The sequence below is a fragment of the Lutzomyia longipalpis genome, chromosome 1, assembly GCF_024334085.1.
Source record: "Lutzomyia longipalpis isolate SR_M1_2022 chromosome 1, ASM2433408v1".
Taxonomy (NCBI): domain Eukaryota; kingdom Metazoa; phylum Arthropoda; class Insecta; order Diptera; family Psychodidae; genus Lutzomyia; species Lutzomyia longipalpis.
This window is the reverse complement of record NC_074707.1, coordinates 39018194-39034607: the sequence shown is the minus strand read 5'-3', so window position 1 is coordinate 39034607 and position 16414 is coordinate 39018194. Positions and strand designations below refer to the sequence as shown.

General features: G+C 34.6%; 1 protein-coding gene across 24 annotated transcripts in view; it reads right to left on the bottom strand.

Annotated features, from left to right (window-relative positions):
* The window catches only part of LOC129787244 (collagen alpha chain CG42342), a 74117-nt gene that overhangs the window by 9256 nt on the left and 48447 nt on the right, over window positions 1–16414 (bottom strand). For 12 of the 24 annotated variants that reach the window (XM_055822657.1, XM_055822655.1, XM_055822661.1 and 9 more), the window contains 11 exons: window positions 16342–16377; window positions 14593–14664; window positions 13942–14016; window positions 11362–11415; window positions 10521–10700; window positions 6709–6814; window positions 5071–5168; window positions 2821–2953; window positions 1743–1957; window positions 1599–1664; window positions 21–224 (listed from right to left, as the gene is read on the bottom strand). In XM_055822657.1, coding sequence (XP_055678632.1) covers window positions 21–224; window positions 1599–1664; window positions 1743–1957; window positions 2821–2953; window positions 5071–5168; window positions 6709–6814; window positions 10521–10700; window positions 11362–11415; window positions 13942–14016; window positions 14593–14664; window positions 16342–16377 — 1239 coding nt within the window. The remainder of the gene's footprint in view (window positions 1–20; window positions 225–1598; window positions 1665–1742; window positions 1958–2820; window positions 2954–5070; window positions 5169–6708; window positions 6815–10520; window positions 10701–11361; window positions 11416–13941; window positions 14017–14592; window positions 14665–16341; window positions 16378–16414) is intronic. The other 12 variants (XM_055822664.1, XM_055822674.1, XM_055822676.1 and 9 more) reach the window with 2 other exon arrangements.

The window sequence follows — 16414 nt, the reverse complement described above, 5'->3', positions numbered from 1 at the left end:
TGTGCGTGGGTTGTACTTACCGTCTGACCGGGTCTGCCTACGGGGCCTATTGGTCCAGAATCCCCACGGAAGCCCATTGGACCGGGTAGACCCATTGGGCCGGGATCACCTTTGTGGCCCTTCTCACCTCGATCACCTTTCCGTCCATCTAGGCCTCGTTCACCCTGTGGACCTACCCTTCCGGGAATCCCAGGTGGACCTGGAGGTCCTGATGGCCCTATAATCTATCAAGAAAAAAGTATTTTATTAGTTAATTAATTTTTTATCTAATTTTTTTTTTTATAAAAAAAACAATTTTTTTGTCAGTTCTTCAGCATAAGAAAGGAGTCTATTCATTTTACTATGTTGCATCATGATCGATCGATCGATTAGATAATCAAAATCTTGTAAAAATTTTATAACAAAATATAATAATTATCCAATAAAGCTATTAAAAAATAACCAAAAAATTGCACTGGAAAAATAAAGAAAATTGAGAAAATGGTTTTGTTCAAATTTAATAATTTTTTTGAGTTATTGAGCTTTCTTTAAAAAAACTTAATTTCAGGATATATCAAAAACAGTACGATTTAAAATTTCTAGTTTATTTTCGATCCCAAACATTTCTTTGATCAAGAATTATCATTCCTGAAAGTTTCATTTCAATCAGTCAACAATGCTACGGGCTAACAACCTAACAACGACCTAGGGCAAATGTGTTAAAAGCTCCTGGGGTTATTACCAAAGCCTTAAATACATTGTTGCTCATTACGATTACTTCATTCATTTACTATACACATTACATTTACAAGTGAGTTCCCAGACAATAAATTTCCTTTAGCATTAGGTAGAATTGTTTGCTTAACTTTAGAATCTAAAACTTTAGATCCATCTCGTGACTTACTTAACCCATTGCAAAATACTTGGGTTATCCCCTATGAGTTAATTTGCAGAATGAGATGGTTGAGTTTAAAGTTACAGTGTATACACCTCCGAGACTTTTCGTTCCTTTAAATTATATGTAATACTACTTGGAATACCAAGAGGCGGGGGTTGAGGTGGGAAATGTGTGTGGGTGTGTATGTGTAAAATGAGGAAGGATGAGAGGCATCAAGACCAAAAGCCCTAACAACCACTAGAGCAAGTTGTAGAAACTCTTGTTTCATCTTATTTGCTCTTTGGAAACTGCATTCCACCCCACTCATCCCACTTTAACTCGGGTGCTGTTCTAACGGAGTATGGGGTGGAGTTTCGTGGAAAAGCACTGTGAGGGAAGTTTCATGCTTGTTCTTTTTCCTCCATACTCCATAATGCGCTCTATGCTTTGTATGGTGTGTGCTATGTTTATGGATGGAAACATACGGTAATACATGAGAAAGTTTTGAAATTCACCCCGCGGCCCCCAATTCCTGTACGAAAAGTATAGGGACCAGGGGGTGTGGGGCTCATTGAATAATATCTATTTTAATTGTGTTTCAGGGAGAAAATGAAAATTATTGTACACGATGCTCTTTTAAACTACCCTCATCCCCTTTCCTAAGATGTTGAGGGAAATTTCGGAAAAGTCTCCCAAAGGCATGTAAATTGGTAATTGAAATAATGATGAAATGGAAACTCACATATTCAACCGGGGTGTGGGGAGCATCTGCCATTCCATCATCTTGCCGTCGTCTCATCTTGCGATACTGTAGAAGTTAAATCGAATGGAAAACCGCGTCTTATTAGCATAATGAATGGAGGTAAAGTTTGACGATGATACTCACGGAGTCTCCTCGATCACCTTTGTCGCCCTTGGCACCTGGGTATCCAGGAGGTCCTGGGAGTCCTGGAGGTCCCATCAGGCCAGGTGGGCCAATATCTCCACGATCACCCTTCTCGCCAGGGGGTCCTTGATAGCCTGGAAGACCTGGGGGGCCTTCTATGCCGGGTTCTCCTGGTAAACCGTCCAATCCTCGTGGTCCTAGAGATCCAGGCTCGCCTTTTGAATTAAAAATTATATTCTCTGTTTTATGTGTAATCAATTAGAGAGCTTTTCAATTTAAAAAGCTCAAAAATTCTGTTTCTAAAAGCTTTTTATATGCGGGAAATATATAATTCTATCTAGTCGTTAAAATTAAATCCTTCAATACAAAATATGATTACTTTTTAATGATTAATTTCATGGTTTTGTTGATTTAATTAAATCATGTGAAAAGCATTGTGAAAATTGATACATTAATGAATTTTCTAATTTTTTATGGATAAAAGCAGTTCTTTATTAAAAAAATAAATCCTAGCTCTTATAGTCTAAAGTACAAATTATTCAAAAGGAAAATTTTAAACTATTTTGTAAATAAAATAATTTTTTTTGTAAATAAACAAATAGATTTATTCCATAATTTATGCTTCATTCAGAGCTTTCACATACTCATTGCTATATAATACTTCTTTGTATTTTTTAATCACTATCCACTATTTTAGTGATTTTAGTTCTTTTAATACACTTAGACGATAAGAAAACGTTTTATCTCTAAAACTCCATTAAGTTTCACAGAAGTTGTATGGAAAGAAAAGTTTCTCCATTTTAAAGAGATTTTCAAATGGGATGAGGAAAATTTTAAGTAAGTTTTTGGATGGTAAATAGAAATAATAACATTCAGTCATAAAATGCAAATGAATCTTAATCTCTTCTTTGCATTTTCACCAAGGATTTCGCTCCAAAAATCGCGTCTTGGTGGATATAATGGTGGAGTAATTTTATTAATCGCGAGACACACAACCCCATCCGAGCGTCATAATCGTAACACTTTTGCTGAGCTTTTGCTGTGCTTTGCATGTGAAAATCATTTCTGCAACACTCACCAGCTTCACCGCGTTCCCCCTTTGCACCGTCAACGCCGTCCTTGCCGGGAGTTCCGGGTTCACCGGGTGGTCCTGGGGGGCCCTTTAGCACCATCGTGTCATCGTAGTCGGAATCATCTTTGAATGGGCCCAACTTTGTTGCGCGCAGTCCATTAAAAATATTGGAGGGTTGGCATGAATTATTCAGCATGCATGAGTGAGGAAAAGAGGTTTAATTAATTTTTACCAATTCCCTTTGATGTCGATCAAACTCAGTTTTTCTTTGACATAAAAAATTGACATTTTCTACTCAATCAAAACTTGATTTTTTAACTTTAACGACAAATTTATTGCAACAGAAAAAAAACAAATAAAATATAATTAATGTTTTTAGTAAATACTTACATAAAAAGCATATATTTTGCGTGTTCTACGTGTAGGTGGGTGTATTTTTTTTAATATTTGTGTAATTTTGTGTATTCACATAAAGCTTTGTGGGTACAATTATTATTTTTTTTACACTACCTACTTGCTACATTTTGTGTGTGTGTTTTTTTTTTTAATTAAAATTATGGTGTAAAATGCTGGAAGTTCTGTAATAAATATTATTTTTAAAGTTTCATAAATTGACAGTTGAAAGAAAGAAGAAGAGCATCTTTTTAGCTTTCCAGCGACGTTTTAGTATTTTTTCTTTACACATTTAAGATTTTTTTTCGTTTAGTTTTTATTAAAAAAAAACAAAGAATAAAAAATAGGTACAGTATTTTTGAATGTTCTGAATCAAAATTTATTTTTTATTTTTAAATTTCCAAAGAATTTTTATTTATTGAAATCTGACAATCAAGAGAATTTGCAGAACTTCTAGCACATTCAATCAAAACAAAGCATTTTAACAAAAATATATAGAAATAACTATTAATCCTACGAAACTAATATAATTTGTGTTCCATACATTTTAATTGAAAAAAATATATACCATTCTCGATAAGCTTGTGAAATTTATTGTTGAATTTTCTTTTTTTGTGCTTTCCCATTTTTTTTGTCATTTCTGTGTGCATTTTTTATACATATAGTGAAATAAAAACACATATAAAATCAAACTCCATCCCTCAGGTTGTGTTGTTGCAGGCAATTGAGTCGCTGAAGAGTGAGATTTCGTAGAAATTTTCAGCTTCAGATTAATTTAATACACTTTTCCCCCTCTCCTATGAATCATTCTGGCTGCAAATTTTCATTTTTTATTCATTATATACATATTTTTATAGCATTTCTGCGGGGGAGTTCAGTGGGGAAAAAAAGTAGATTTACACGTGAAATGTAGTTGGAAGAAAAACTTTTGAGAAGAAAATGATGGAGGTTGGAGAAAAGAGGTTGTAAAATGAAGAAAAATCAGCGATAATGACAAATTCACTTTGTAAGAAAATTCTCAATCGATGAAAAATTCAATTGATTTCAATGGAAGTAATTTTCAATTGAAGGACTTTTCCCGCAATTTTTATACACACATAACTTTTCTCCTGGTGCGAGATTAAAAAGAAAATGTACAGAAGATTTTTCTTAAGGGAAATTTTTTTTCTCTCTTCGAGAAGATTTTCTAAAGATTTGCGAAGAAGAAAGATGAGTTGTGTAGCGCGAGGTGGAAAAATATGAGGTATGAGAGAAGAAATAAGAATTTTTGTTGTTTGCTCTTTTATACAACAAAGTGGGATGGTTTGTATTTTGTGTCGAATAAAATGCAACAAGTCGATTAAAAAGCCATTCTCTCTGCTAAACCATCACACGTTCAGTCCTGAAGGAGAGTTTTGCAGCCCCCCTTTACGCTCCCAAAATGTGGGAATCCCACATATGGGGAATTATACGGGCATCCCCCCCACCAAATGGTGTATCATTCACACTCTCTCCGAGAAAATCTATCCCTAAATGCAAATGCGTGCATGCACCCATTCCCTCCCATTCGAAATGCATGGTGCGAAAGTTTTGGCATTGATGTGGTGCTACGGGGATGTGTGGTGGTATATAAACTTGGAATTAGCATGCAAATTATATTATGACAAATAAGTGCATGTGAAACTCGAAATGTACAAAATTAACAATTCATAATCGTAAACGAAGCAAAACATCCTAAATAATTTTCTCTGTATGTATGTATTTGAGCACAATAACATCATTAGTAATGTGGAAGGGTGCAGGGGAGGATTCTGCAAAATTGATGGGATTTTGTGATTTTTTTTAAGGGGAAAATGAAATAATTTAAAAGATCATTGTCTCTACCCGTTTTCCACGCTTGCCTCGAGGTCCTTTCTCACCAGGCGGTCCCGGTGGTCCTATGGGACCAACCTCACCACGTTCTCCTGGAAGTCCCTGGGGTCCTAGCAAAGGGTGAAACAGAGTAAAAAAAAAATATGTTACTTTCACTGAATGCAAATTTTTGTAGCTTAAAAGAAAAATTATAAATTGAAGTGATTTTAAAGGGTTTAAAGAGTTACAAAAATTATATATATACTGTAAATTAGTGAAGAATTTCTTTTTTATATATAAAAAAAAAAGTAATTTTGCTTTATGGTAAAAAAAATATTATTATGGCACTCTAGACACATTTTATAAAAGATACAAAATTTGAAATTTACAATGAAATTGCCATTAAATTGATTGACTCACTGATCAATGGATTGAAAAAGAATATCTTAAAATTCTTTTGAATTGTATTAATCTATAAGATTTTCTTACGTTAGTTTTATAACACAAAACGTGTCTCGACTATAGGAATAGTGTTCTTTTATCTATAAAACGAGGGGATTTGTTGCGCTTCGCGCAAAGTGAGAAAATAAATTTTGATGGTTTAAAGGTAGATTATGACCACTTATCAATCCTGGAAAAAAATTGCAAAGAGAAGAAATCATTTTCATTGAACATTTCAGGCGCCAAATTCAAAAATTCGCAAAAATGCTTGACTTTTATATGGGGGCTACCTGAAGCGGGGGTTTGGGGGGAAAATGAATACGGCCATCTGAAACCGCCTGTTATAAGAAGCCTCTGTACCAAATTTCATCGCGATCGGACAAACGGTGTAGATTTGTATAGCCGAACACGACTGATTATCAACAAACAGACCTTTCTTTATTATATAGAAGATATGTTTTTCCCAACAATGAGTGAAGAAAGTTTGTTTTTATGGCATTCTAAAAGAGGAATTTTAAAGTTTGACAGAAATTAAAGTATTACTGATTCCGGTATCATAGCCAAGATGCATTTTTTCCATAAAATTTTATTTTTACCTTTTTAATAAAGCAATTTTTTTCACTGAGATTTTTACAAACTTGAAAGCTCATAAATAAGAGTTTCTCTGCAAAATCTCCCATTTGTTCATTTTAAACAAAGCTTTTCTTATTAATATTTTTTTTAAATAAATGTTTCCTGTCACAATACATTCATTTAAGTTCCTTTTTCATTTAGGCTATAGTTGTTGAAGCGAAAAATTTCATTATAAAATATGATTGTAAAAGTTCACGAAGGTGTATTATGTCTCTAATTAAAACTCTCATTTCAAAAGTTGAATTGCATTTTCCACCAAAGTTCAGTGCTTGATCTCTCTCGGAGAAAAAGCACATCTCGACACATGTTGGACTGACAGACTCCCTCTTTCACGGGAGAGCAGCACATCAAGCAACTCAACACTTTTTGCACATAATTCTCATTGCGCCAAATTAAGTAATAAAGAACATACATAGTGTGGAATGCATTTGGTTTTCAAATGGACTCTATTGGGCTAGAAACAATTTATATGCTGTTTGTATTTTAAATTTGATGCATTTTACTTTCAATAGTACCTACACACTCTGTGTCGGTGAAAACCCTTTGAACTCACCCTTTTTTGCTATTCAAACGCACGCGGATGTGTTTTGTATTTACCTGGAGGTCCTGGTGGACCAGGCGGTCCCTCGATGATACCCGTTGGAAATTGATCACTTTTCAGCGTTGTCGTCAATCCCCGGTCGCCTTTGTCACCCTTATCACCCTGTTCCAGAGCATTATTTTGATACAACAATAAATGATTTAGAGAACACACCCAAATGGGATTGCTAGCTATATATACACTCTCATTCAACTCTGCATGAGTAGCGTGAGGATGGGGGATTTATTTGATGTTGCTAGTGAGTATCGGATATACGATAGCCCAACAGCTTGATTCTATATCAAATAATAAATTCCATTGATATATGATGAGGGTGCCGGAGGGGTGAGTTTATCACAGTCACTGCTTCCTCTGCCGCCATTTGACTTGAATCTGCCAATTAACCATTGATCTCCTCTCCCTCCTCCCCATCCTTTTCACACAATTAAATCCAATGTCATCCTAAATCACGATGAGCACTCCATTGGAAACGTGAAGGGGTGGATGGGGGAGGAGGGTAGGGGATTCCATCGAAAATTTGATATTTCAATAAAATCACGAACATCGCTGCAGAAACACTGACAAAGTTCCCGGGATTGCACGATAAGGACAGTTGGAGAAACTTTAAAAGTCTTGTGTGACAGAGCACCCTTAGGGTGTCCTTTTTCGGTATTCCCTTCACTGCAAGCGATAAAATTTTTGATAAATCCTTCTAGATGAGGGTTTTAATGGCAAAGCACTCGTTCTCACTCTACCAGCACTCGTTTTCTTCCCATTTTGAGAGACATATAAAACAAAACTTCAAGGAGTTAAAGGATGTTTCTCAAACAAATTTAAAGGGGGTGCAAAAAGCTAATGCTTTAATTTAAGCGAATATGTTGAAAAAATCATTCTTAAATTAATAAAAATATCAATAATTCTCAGCCCCTTTGAGGCAAATTTGTTAATTATGAAATCATTAAATAAAATAATAAATTATGATATATTTTATTTGGAATCAATTTTCATGCCACTTTTTGGGGGAGTTTTTTTTAATTTGTAATAATAAATTAAATTTTATTGATTTACTTTAATGGAGGCTTTAAGGTAAAAGTCAATAATTGGGATAATCAATTTGTTTTTCATCATATTTTCCCCCAGTTTATTTTAAAACTTTTCAAATAAACAAAGAAAATTAAACAACCAATTTATCCCTTAAAAAATCCCTAATTCCCCAACTAGGCCACATTGAATGAACTCCACTAAAATATTCAAGTTTAATTTTTGGTGTGAATTCAAGGGTGAAATTATTGTTCTTGGAGGCGTGAAAGGTACTTAAAAGATGCGCCCCTTGTGACGCAACATTCAATTCTTCGGTCGAATGAATTAAATCCTATTTTCATGAGATGTTTTATTGATGCTCCCACCCCTCCTGTAGGGATGGGAATGTCATAAAAATTCCAAAGGAAAATTAGAGCAAAACAATTAAATAACTCAATGATGTTCTTCCTCATGGGGGGTGTTTGGGGGGGGTTGGTAGCTATATTACCAATGAATTGACTTGCCCTGTGGAGTTTCTGCAAGAGAGTCGACTTTTGGCATGAACGTTGGGATTATTGGCAGGAAAATGTTTGTGTGTGGGAGGGTGGTATGTCCATAAGCGAGAGGGTTGTTTGTTGTGTAACAATTCAAAGCTCTTAAATACATGTGTCAGTCTTGTATTTATTATTATTATTATTAACATTGCTTCCACGTTGCAATGTGGCTTTGGTAAAAGTGCACAATGGCGACATTGGGGGTGTATGAGGGTTGCGCAATAATAGTTTGTGATATGTGAATATGCGGAATGGGGTATAAATTTGATGTTCACTGATGCTCTCACCCCCATTCGGTCTATCAAACGTTTTCTCTCCTTCTCTGTGTATTTTCCAGTGAAGTTTGCGAAAGTACAATGGGGTATATTGGTTTTGTATGGTGTGCCAGGGGGATGATTGTGTGTGAAAATTACCCCTGGGCCACTTTGCACAACAAAAGTACAAACACACCGAGTTATTCAACTTTGGACCAGAATTTTGTTTTCTCAATCATTCGCATTTTTGTTCTCTCGGATATTTTGCAATATAATTCAATATTCTCTCAACGAATACATAGGGAGGCTCGTAGGGGGTGTATTGCGGATGGGGTGGAAAATGAAATTCTAAAATAAACCTCCATAACACGTCCGAAATGTTAATTTACAGAATATTGCAACCAATATAGACTTGTTTTGAATATAATGTGGCCCTCAGAATATTGATAATCATGATACATTTGTCTTTTGCACAAATATTTGAAGCACAAACTCTATATGCGGCACGGATCATATAGCCTAAGGCGGGTAGGGTTGGGTATATATGCGATCGCGTTCAACGAAGAATTTGTTGGGTAATTGCATTTATGGGCTGGTGCAAATAATCAAATATTGATTGTATGGAATGTATAAACAACACGCTTAAGCTGCGTACTCACTGATAAATTAAATAAATGCAGCTTTACGCCATTTAGCAGAGATTACCCGGCAAAATTGTTCGGTGTTACCCTGCGTACGGTTCGGTGGAGTAACTCACAACATTTTTTTTTCAAACATCGTGTGTACCTTCCAATGACACAATTTGCACAATCGTATTAAAAATCAAATAGATTTTTTCCACCGAGCACCATGTTGAGCAAATATGCCAAGAAAATTGTCCGCCATGAGGAGAGTTGCAATGAATCTAGATGAAAGATTTATGGGAGGGATTATTTGCATTAAAATGTATAAAAATCATAACAAAAGATAAGAAAATTTTTAGGATTTGTTCTTAAAGAATTTAGTAAAAAATAAAACAAGAAAATAGCTAAAAATTCTTGTTTTTGCTTTTTTGATTAATTAGTAGCAAAAACATAGGAGAACGTGGCCCAATTCGGACCTCCAAAAGTCCGCGCAGAATGAGAAAAAGTGGTATAAAATGTAAAGTAATATTCATAAATTTTGTAGAATTTTAAAGCTCAATTAATGCTCTTCTAACTCCCAAAACTTTCTTCATTTAAAGTTTTATCAGCTTTAAAAGTAATAGCAGATTGAAAAAGCCTTAAGAAATCCGAATTGGGCCACGTCTCCCTAAATTAAATATTTTTCCTGGCCAGAATATATGACTAACCCAGATTTACGTAATCTAATATATTTATTATGCTGGGAAAATTTTTATTTGTTGGATTTAAGTGCATAAAATAATACAAAGGTAAATTTATTTTCACAGAAACCGAATAGATTCGGTTAAAGTATTAGTTTTGGAATAATTTGGAAAATTTTGTTTAAGAATTTACTTTTTGAGGTCAGACTTTGTGTAAATTAAAAAAAAAATCATGGAAAATTTGGGGTAAAATCGTTAAAATATAATAAACTAAATTTCAAAAATATCTTTATTCCCATAATCAAATCTTCAATCTAGAAACGTCTAATTCTAATCAACTCTGTTATATGCTACAGTGAAGCTGTGTAGCGATATTTCGTACTTTATTGTCTGCATATTCGTGAACGTATTTAAGAGATAGGAGACGAGAGCAAGGACAAGAGACAGAGAGGTGTTGTGTAGCCCTGGTGGAAAAGGGATTTTTTCACTTCATCCTCATAATCATTCGTGCCCTTAAAAAGTAATGGCAGGAAAAATTTTCTGACAGTAATTGGATTTAAAACTCATTTCGGCAACACAACTGAATGAACGACCGTGGAATTATTGTGAAATGACGAGTGAAGCAGTATCCTGTGAGATGAGGGATGTGCAATATGAGCAATGAGGGGGGTTAGTGGCAGTTTTTGTGGGTTGGGTACCTTTGGTCCTGGTTGTCCTGCTGTTCCATTATGTCCGATGGGTCCTGTCTCTCCAGCTGGGCCAGGTGGTCCTGGTGGGCCTGGCTCCCCTGGTTGGCCGGGTTTGCCGTCATACCCAGGAATTCCCGCCGTTCCCGTTGGACCAGGTGGTCCTGGGGGTCCTGGTTCTCCGGGTTCACCCTGCATGAGAAGGCGTAATTGGGTCAGTTGTCTGTTGAGATTGTTTGAGGTGCACCACAATCTGAATTCAGCACAACATGCAAGCAACATAAGCCCAAATCGCCCGAAATACAGCATGCATTATCCTTTTGTCACAAATTGGACGACAATTTTCTCTCACAACAGAGGGTGACCATAAAGAAAGGTTTGTGTTCTCCTAAATTGTTTGTATATTTGGTGAAAAGGGCTGTGCAGTGGAAAAGTATAGGTAAGGGAAAATGTAGAAAGTTTACGAAAATCATAAGAATTAAAACTATTACACCTGCTTTTTTATTGAAAGGAAAATTTAATTTAGAAAATTTTGGACTTAAAATTTTTCAACATTTTTTTTTTTCAAAATGTAATCAGAGAAAGATTTTTCATTCGTCAAGAAAAATATTTCAATTTTCAAATTAAAGAAAACTTCAATTTTTCAATTTGCTTATCCCCTAAAGCTTCTTTTATGCAATCAAAGAGAAGCTGCAGTAGGAAAGTCCATGGAAAAACCGCTTTGTCTACCATCATCTTTTTGTAGTGAGAGACACAAACAGCATTGAGTTAGTTGTGCAGGCAAGTTAAATGTTAGGAGAGGAGCTCTCTTAAGAAAGAAGTTTTCTCGAGACCACAAAGAAAAATTACTCACTTTAAGCTGAATTACTGTTGCTGCGGAAATATTGTGTCCTGCCTCTTGTAATCCCTTTTCATACACAATTTTTTTGTGTTTGGGTGGTTGGTGTGTATTTTTGGTGACGAAAAGTGGTGTGGACATTTGTTTGGAGTGAGATGGGGGTGTGTTGTGTGTATAATACAGCATTCAAGGAAATGTGAAGGCGGACGGCACACAATAAAAAGGAACAGGAGCAAATAGCACCAGAAAGAAGAATTGTGAAAATCATAAAAATGTTGTTTTTTTTTTTACTCTTTTTACTAAAAATAATATAATCCACTCCCCTGTCGACTAAAATACTATGTTTAACACGGAAACATGCAGAAATTTTCACATGGAAAATCTTCCATGGTGGAATAAAGCGCACATTTATGGGAGATAAGAAGCTATAGCCAAGGGGTTTACTACACTAAGAATTTAAAGAATTCCAAAAGTTCTTTTTTGCGTTTAATTTAATTTAATTTTACATTTATAAATCAAAATTATTATTTTTTAACCCAATAGATTAAAATATTTCCTTTTCTGAATTATCAATCAAATTATTCTAAGGGAGTGTAATGACCATCATCCCTTGACACACAACCCACCCTCGTATTTCCATCTTCAGGAATCTTCATTTATTTTTATTAAACCCCACTTCACCCCTGGAATGTTTGTATGTGCATAAAGCGAGAAAATTGCTTCCGCTATAAACCCCCTGGCGGTAGTTCTTAATGCACATAAAATTCTACAATGGATGTGATATTTCTTTAATCAGATGTACATCTTTTTATGGGGTTGCCTTGTGAATGGAACACTTCTTGGGGAAAATTGATAATCTCCCGTTTATTTTTTCGGAGAGAAAAATCTGGGAGGATAATAAAATTGGATTGAAGATGTTGGAAGAAAAAAATTAAATGTTTTATTTTCTTTTTTTGGGGGGAAACGCGTCCAAGTGGAATTGCGTCGAGATGGTCCTCGCGATAGACATCCCCTGTCGCGTTGTATTTCACCATGAAAAACTAAATGGGTTTATCGGGTTTATGTAGAGTGATGGGCGGGGGAGGTGAGTGAGTTGCAGTAAGGGCTGTGGGGGTTGTTTTAGTCACCCCTTTTGCCATTTGATGCAAAAATATTTGCTAACAACCAACAAAACTATATTAAAACATCGCAGTGCTTGTGTGCTGGTTTTGATAACACAGTGGCTAGTTTGGTTCATCACTGGCTGTTCTACCTGGTGTGTATCCAATTCAATCCACCCTCATACACTGAGGTGGGATGATTTGTACGCCATTGGGGGTAAAATACGAGAGGGGCGAGGGAATTATCCTGTCAGTTTGTATTATTTTCCTCATGAGCAGAGGTTCCCCTGAGGCGGCTTTCCTATCATATTTGCTAGACAAGGCTTTTCTGCTTTTTTTTTTTTTTAATTCAATCTACCACACAGCATAATATTATGGAATTGAAATATGGTACTGTGATTCAAAAGACATGCCAGGAGGAAAGAATAACATTTGTTTATGATTTTCGGTCTTTGATGTTATCGCGATTGAGGAAAAAGTTTGCTTTATTCTTTCCTCCCTGTATGTTTGCTGATGTATGCAGGGTTCACGTGAAAATTTGCATATTGAGAAGGATATTTCTGCTTTAGTCTTTAAATCTTGTTCATTTTTCGGGAATATTGAATTTTTCCTTGAGAATTAGGAAGCTACATTGAAACTTTTATAGTGGAAATTAAATTATTTCTTTTTAATTTTATATTTTATCAAAGAACATAATTTTTTTCTCTTTTCAAAAATGTTTTTTTTTCACAAAAACATGAATAATTTTTTATCTACTTTAGCATTAATTTTGAGAAACCCTGTGCTGTGTTAAAAAATTCACCAAACCATACGAAGCGTTTTAATGTGATGTGGAATTGGAGGATGAAAAAAAAAGGTTTCAACTGAGCAGAGATGTAAAAGCTCATGGAGATAATTGAAGAAGAATTTTCTCCTTTGACTTGGTTTCCCTCCGCCCCTTTCGGTTTGTCATTCAAGATTTTTGCAACAAAAAATAAAGCGAGGGTGTGAATAAATTTGCAAAATAAAACCACATCAAAGAAAATTCTACTTTTTACGTTGCACCACTGCAAAGTGACCCAATTAGGAACGTTTTATCATAAGTGAATCTCTTTTTTTTTATTTCATTGCGATTGACGTAATTTTGAACACTTTGAGGCATTTTTGAGAATTAGTCGAAAATATGTGAATAAAAAGCTGTTTTGAATAATTTAAAAACCACGAAAGAGGAGGATTTTTATATTGTGAAACAAATCAACTTCTCTGTAAATGAACTTCTTTCATTTTCTTTTATAAGACTTGTGAATGAATTTTTTCTTAAATAAATTACAAAGAAATCCATTCAAAACATTCCCAGAGGGTCATTTTGCAGTATTGTAGCAAAAATATCAATGTTACAAACACCAAACAAAATTCTGTGGGTGATTAGAACTACACTACGTTGTGTGAGGATTAAAAACACCAAAGAGACAGAAAAAAATAAATCCTCAGGAGGATTCTGCAAGGAAAAAAATACCTTAACGGCAACAATCTCAGCGTAACCAAGAGACCCGCCTCGGAGTGTCGTTACGGATCGCTTCAAATTTAATCCCTGCGGATGGACAAGTTATTTTAAGCCAAACACCCTTCAATTCATTCATTCAAAAACACAATATTCCAAGTTTTAGTACATCAAAACCGCCCGAATGCAAAATAAGACAAATTTTCAGGGATGATGTATAAATTCCTAAATAATGGCACATTAACTAAAGCAACCCCATGTAAATGGAAAATTCAATGGAAGTTATTACAGTATCTATTGTATCCATTTGGGATTGGACTAGACATATTACAAACTATATATCAGAATTTGATATTACATCACTAATGTGCGGCAATTTACACGGACGATTGATTGAAAGATTATTACGTAACATTAATTTGAACCAAACTCATGTTATATTGATGTATTATGCAAATTTCATTGTATACGAAAATCAACTAACATTAACCCATTTTAATTAACTTATCAAGCCCCAGGACTTGATACACGCACACCGCATGGATTGTTGGGATGAGCTATGAATATTGGTTTGCGAAATTATTGCAATTATCATAAAACTTCATCATCATTTAGACATTATAATGTGTCTGCCCGTACGTTGTTTATTAACCATGAGATATTTACCTTAACAGTCTGCAATACATCAATTCCTGGATTTCCGAGATCACCTTTCTGCCCTTTGTCGCCCGGTCTGCCCTGCAGGAAATTAGAAAGGTGAAATTTTTGGTATAGTTTAAACTAAAAATTACTTTAAAAAATTAAATGAATTCTTTTAGAATGAAAATTTCACGAAAATCTATTCTATAACTTGATTCGAAAAAAATCGCTTTTAAAAAATTCTTAAATTCTTTAAAGTGGATTTCAAAGAACACAAAGTTAAAAAGTATTTTTTAAAAAATGTTTAAAAAATCAATTTTATAAAATATCTGAGACAGTTCGATTTTGATAAAATCATTTCTTTCATTTCCGAAAAAAAAAGAAAAACAAAATTTTCGATAAAAGGAAATAAAACGAATTTTATTACAAATATCTGTTTAAAGATTCCAAAATAGGACTCCTGATTTTTGCACTGTTTTTTTTAAATTTTTCCGGTTTTATTTTTCAAAATTATTAATTTTCAACAATAACCATTTTGTAAGGCATCTTGATTCTTAAAGTCTTAAAGAAATCACCCAACAAGTATTTGTTGCACGGAAGTTAATGTTAAATTTCAACATGGTCTATAAGAATTGTAAGCAACATACACTGACAACCATGACAAAGGTGAAATCCAGGTGAAAATAATGGGGTTGCCTTATATAATTCTCCATGTCGAGATTTCAAGTGTAGTAGAAGGTGTACTACGAAACACAGGAAATTCTTCTCAACCCCTCCACATCTGAAGCTTTATAGGGAGGATGCTGTAGGAATGAGCATTAATTTCGCGGAAGAACAAAAGAACATCTGCATGATCTTTCAGTGTTTCTTGAATTACGCGCATACAATGGTTGTATTTCGGGTTGAACAATTTCGCCAACGAGCAGTGCGCAATTATGTAAATCGAGTGAACAAAGTTGCAACCATATAACATGTTGCACATAGCTGGTATTCGAGCAACAGCCCCAAACGTTCTCTGACTATCATCCCACCCCCCTCCTCTTGATTCGGTGTCGCCCCTTTTAAACTCAACGTGTCACAACGTATTTTCGAGTTACAACCACTTTGCGACTTTTCCCGCATGTGGACAATTTTCACCCCGTAACACCCTTCATGCGGGGGTGGTGGTGGATTTCAGGAATTCGAAACGACGAAATGATACAAAGTTTCAAAAAATTCAAATTGTATGTGGCACCATGCAAATTCACAAAATATTTTGAAAATTCTCCAAAATAGTTTGGAAGGAGTAATAAATAGTGGTGTGGTGAGAAGGGTGGGAATTAATAGGGCATAAGTAACTCTTAATGTTGATTTCTAAATTATTGTTGACTCGATTATCTTGAAAATCAATTTTTCGAATAATTTTCTGAATTTCAAGCGAAAGTTTCTCATTAATTGAGGCTGAAGAAAGTAAAATATTTTATTATTTTATCTGAAAAACATTTCCATAATTTCTAGAAAATATTCTATTAATTACTTAATGAAGTTAGATATTATTCCTACAATCCTTTTAAGACAGCTTAAACATCATTTCGTATTTGCATAATATCTGTATGATTAACAGATTTACAGACTTAAAATAAACAAATTGAAAGAAAACCAATATTTTATTAAATATTTTCAAATTTTTCGTGAAACTTTCAATTTCTAAACCTCAAAATTGCGGTGATGGAGTCAATGCAATTTACTGTGAGTAAATGGAATTTGATAAATTGGTATAGAAAATTAAATATTTACCGGCTCTCCCTTGGGTCCATCCAAACCTATTGGTCCCTGAAATGTATAGATACATACATATAATGTGGAAGAT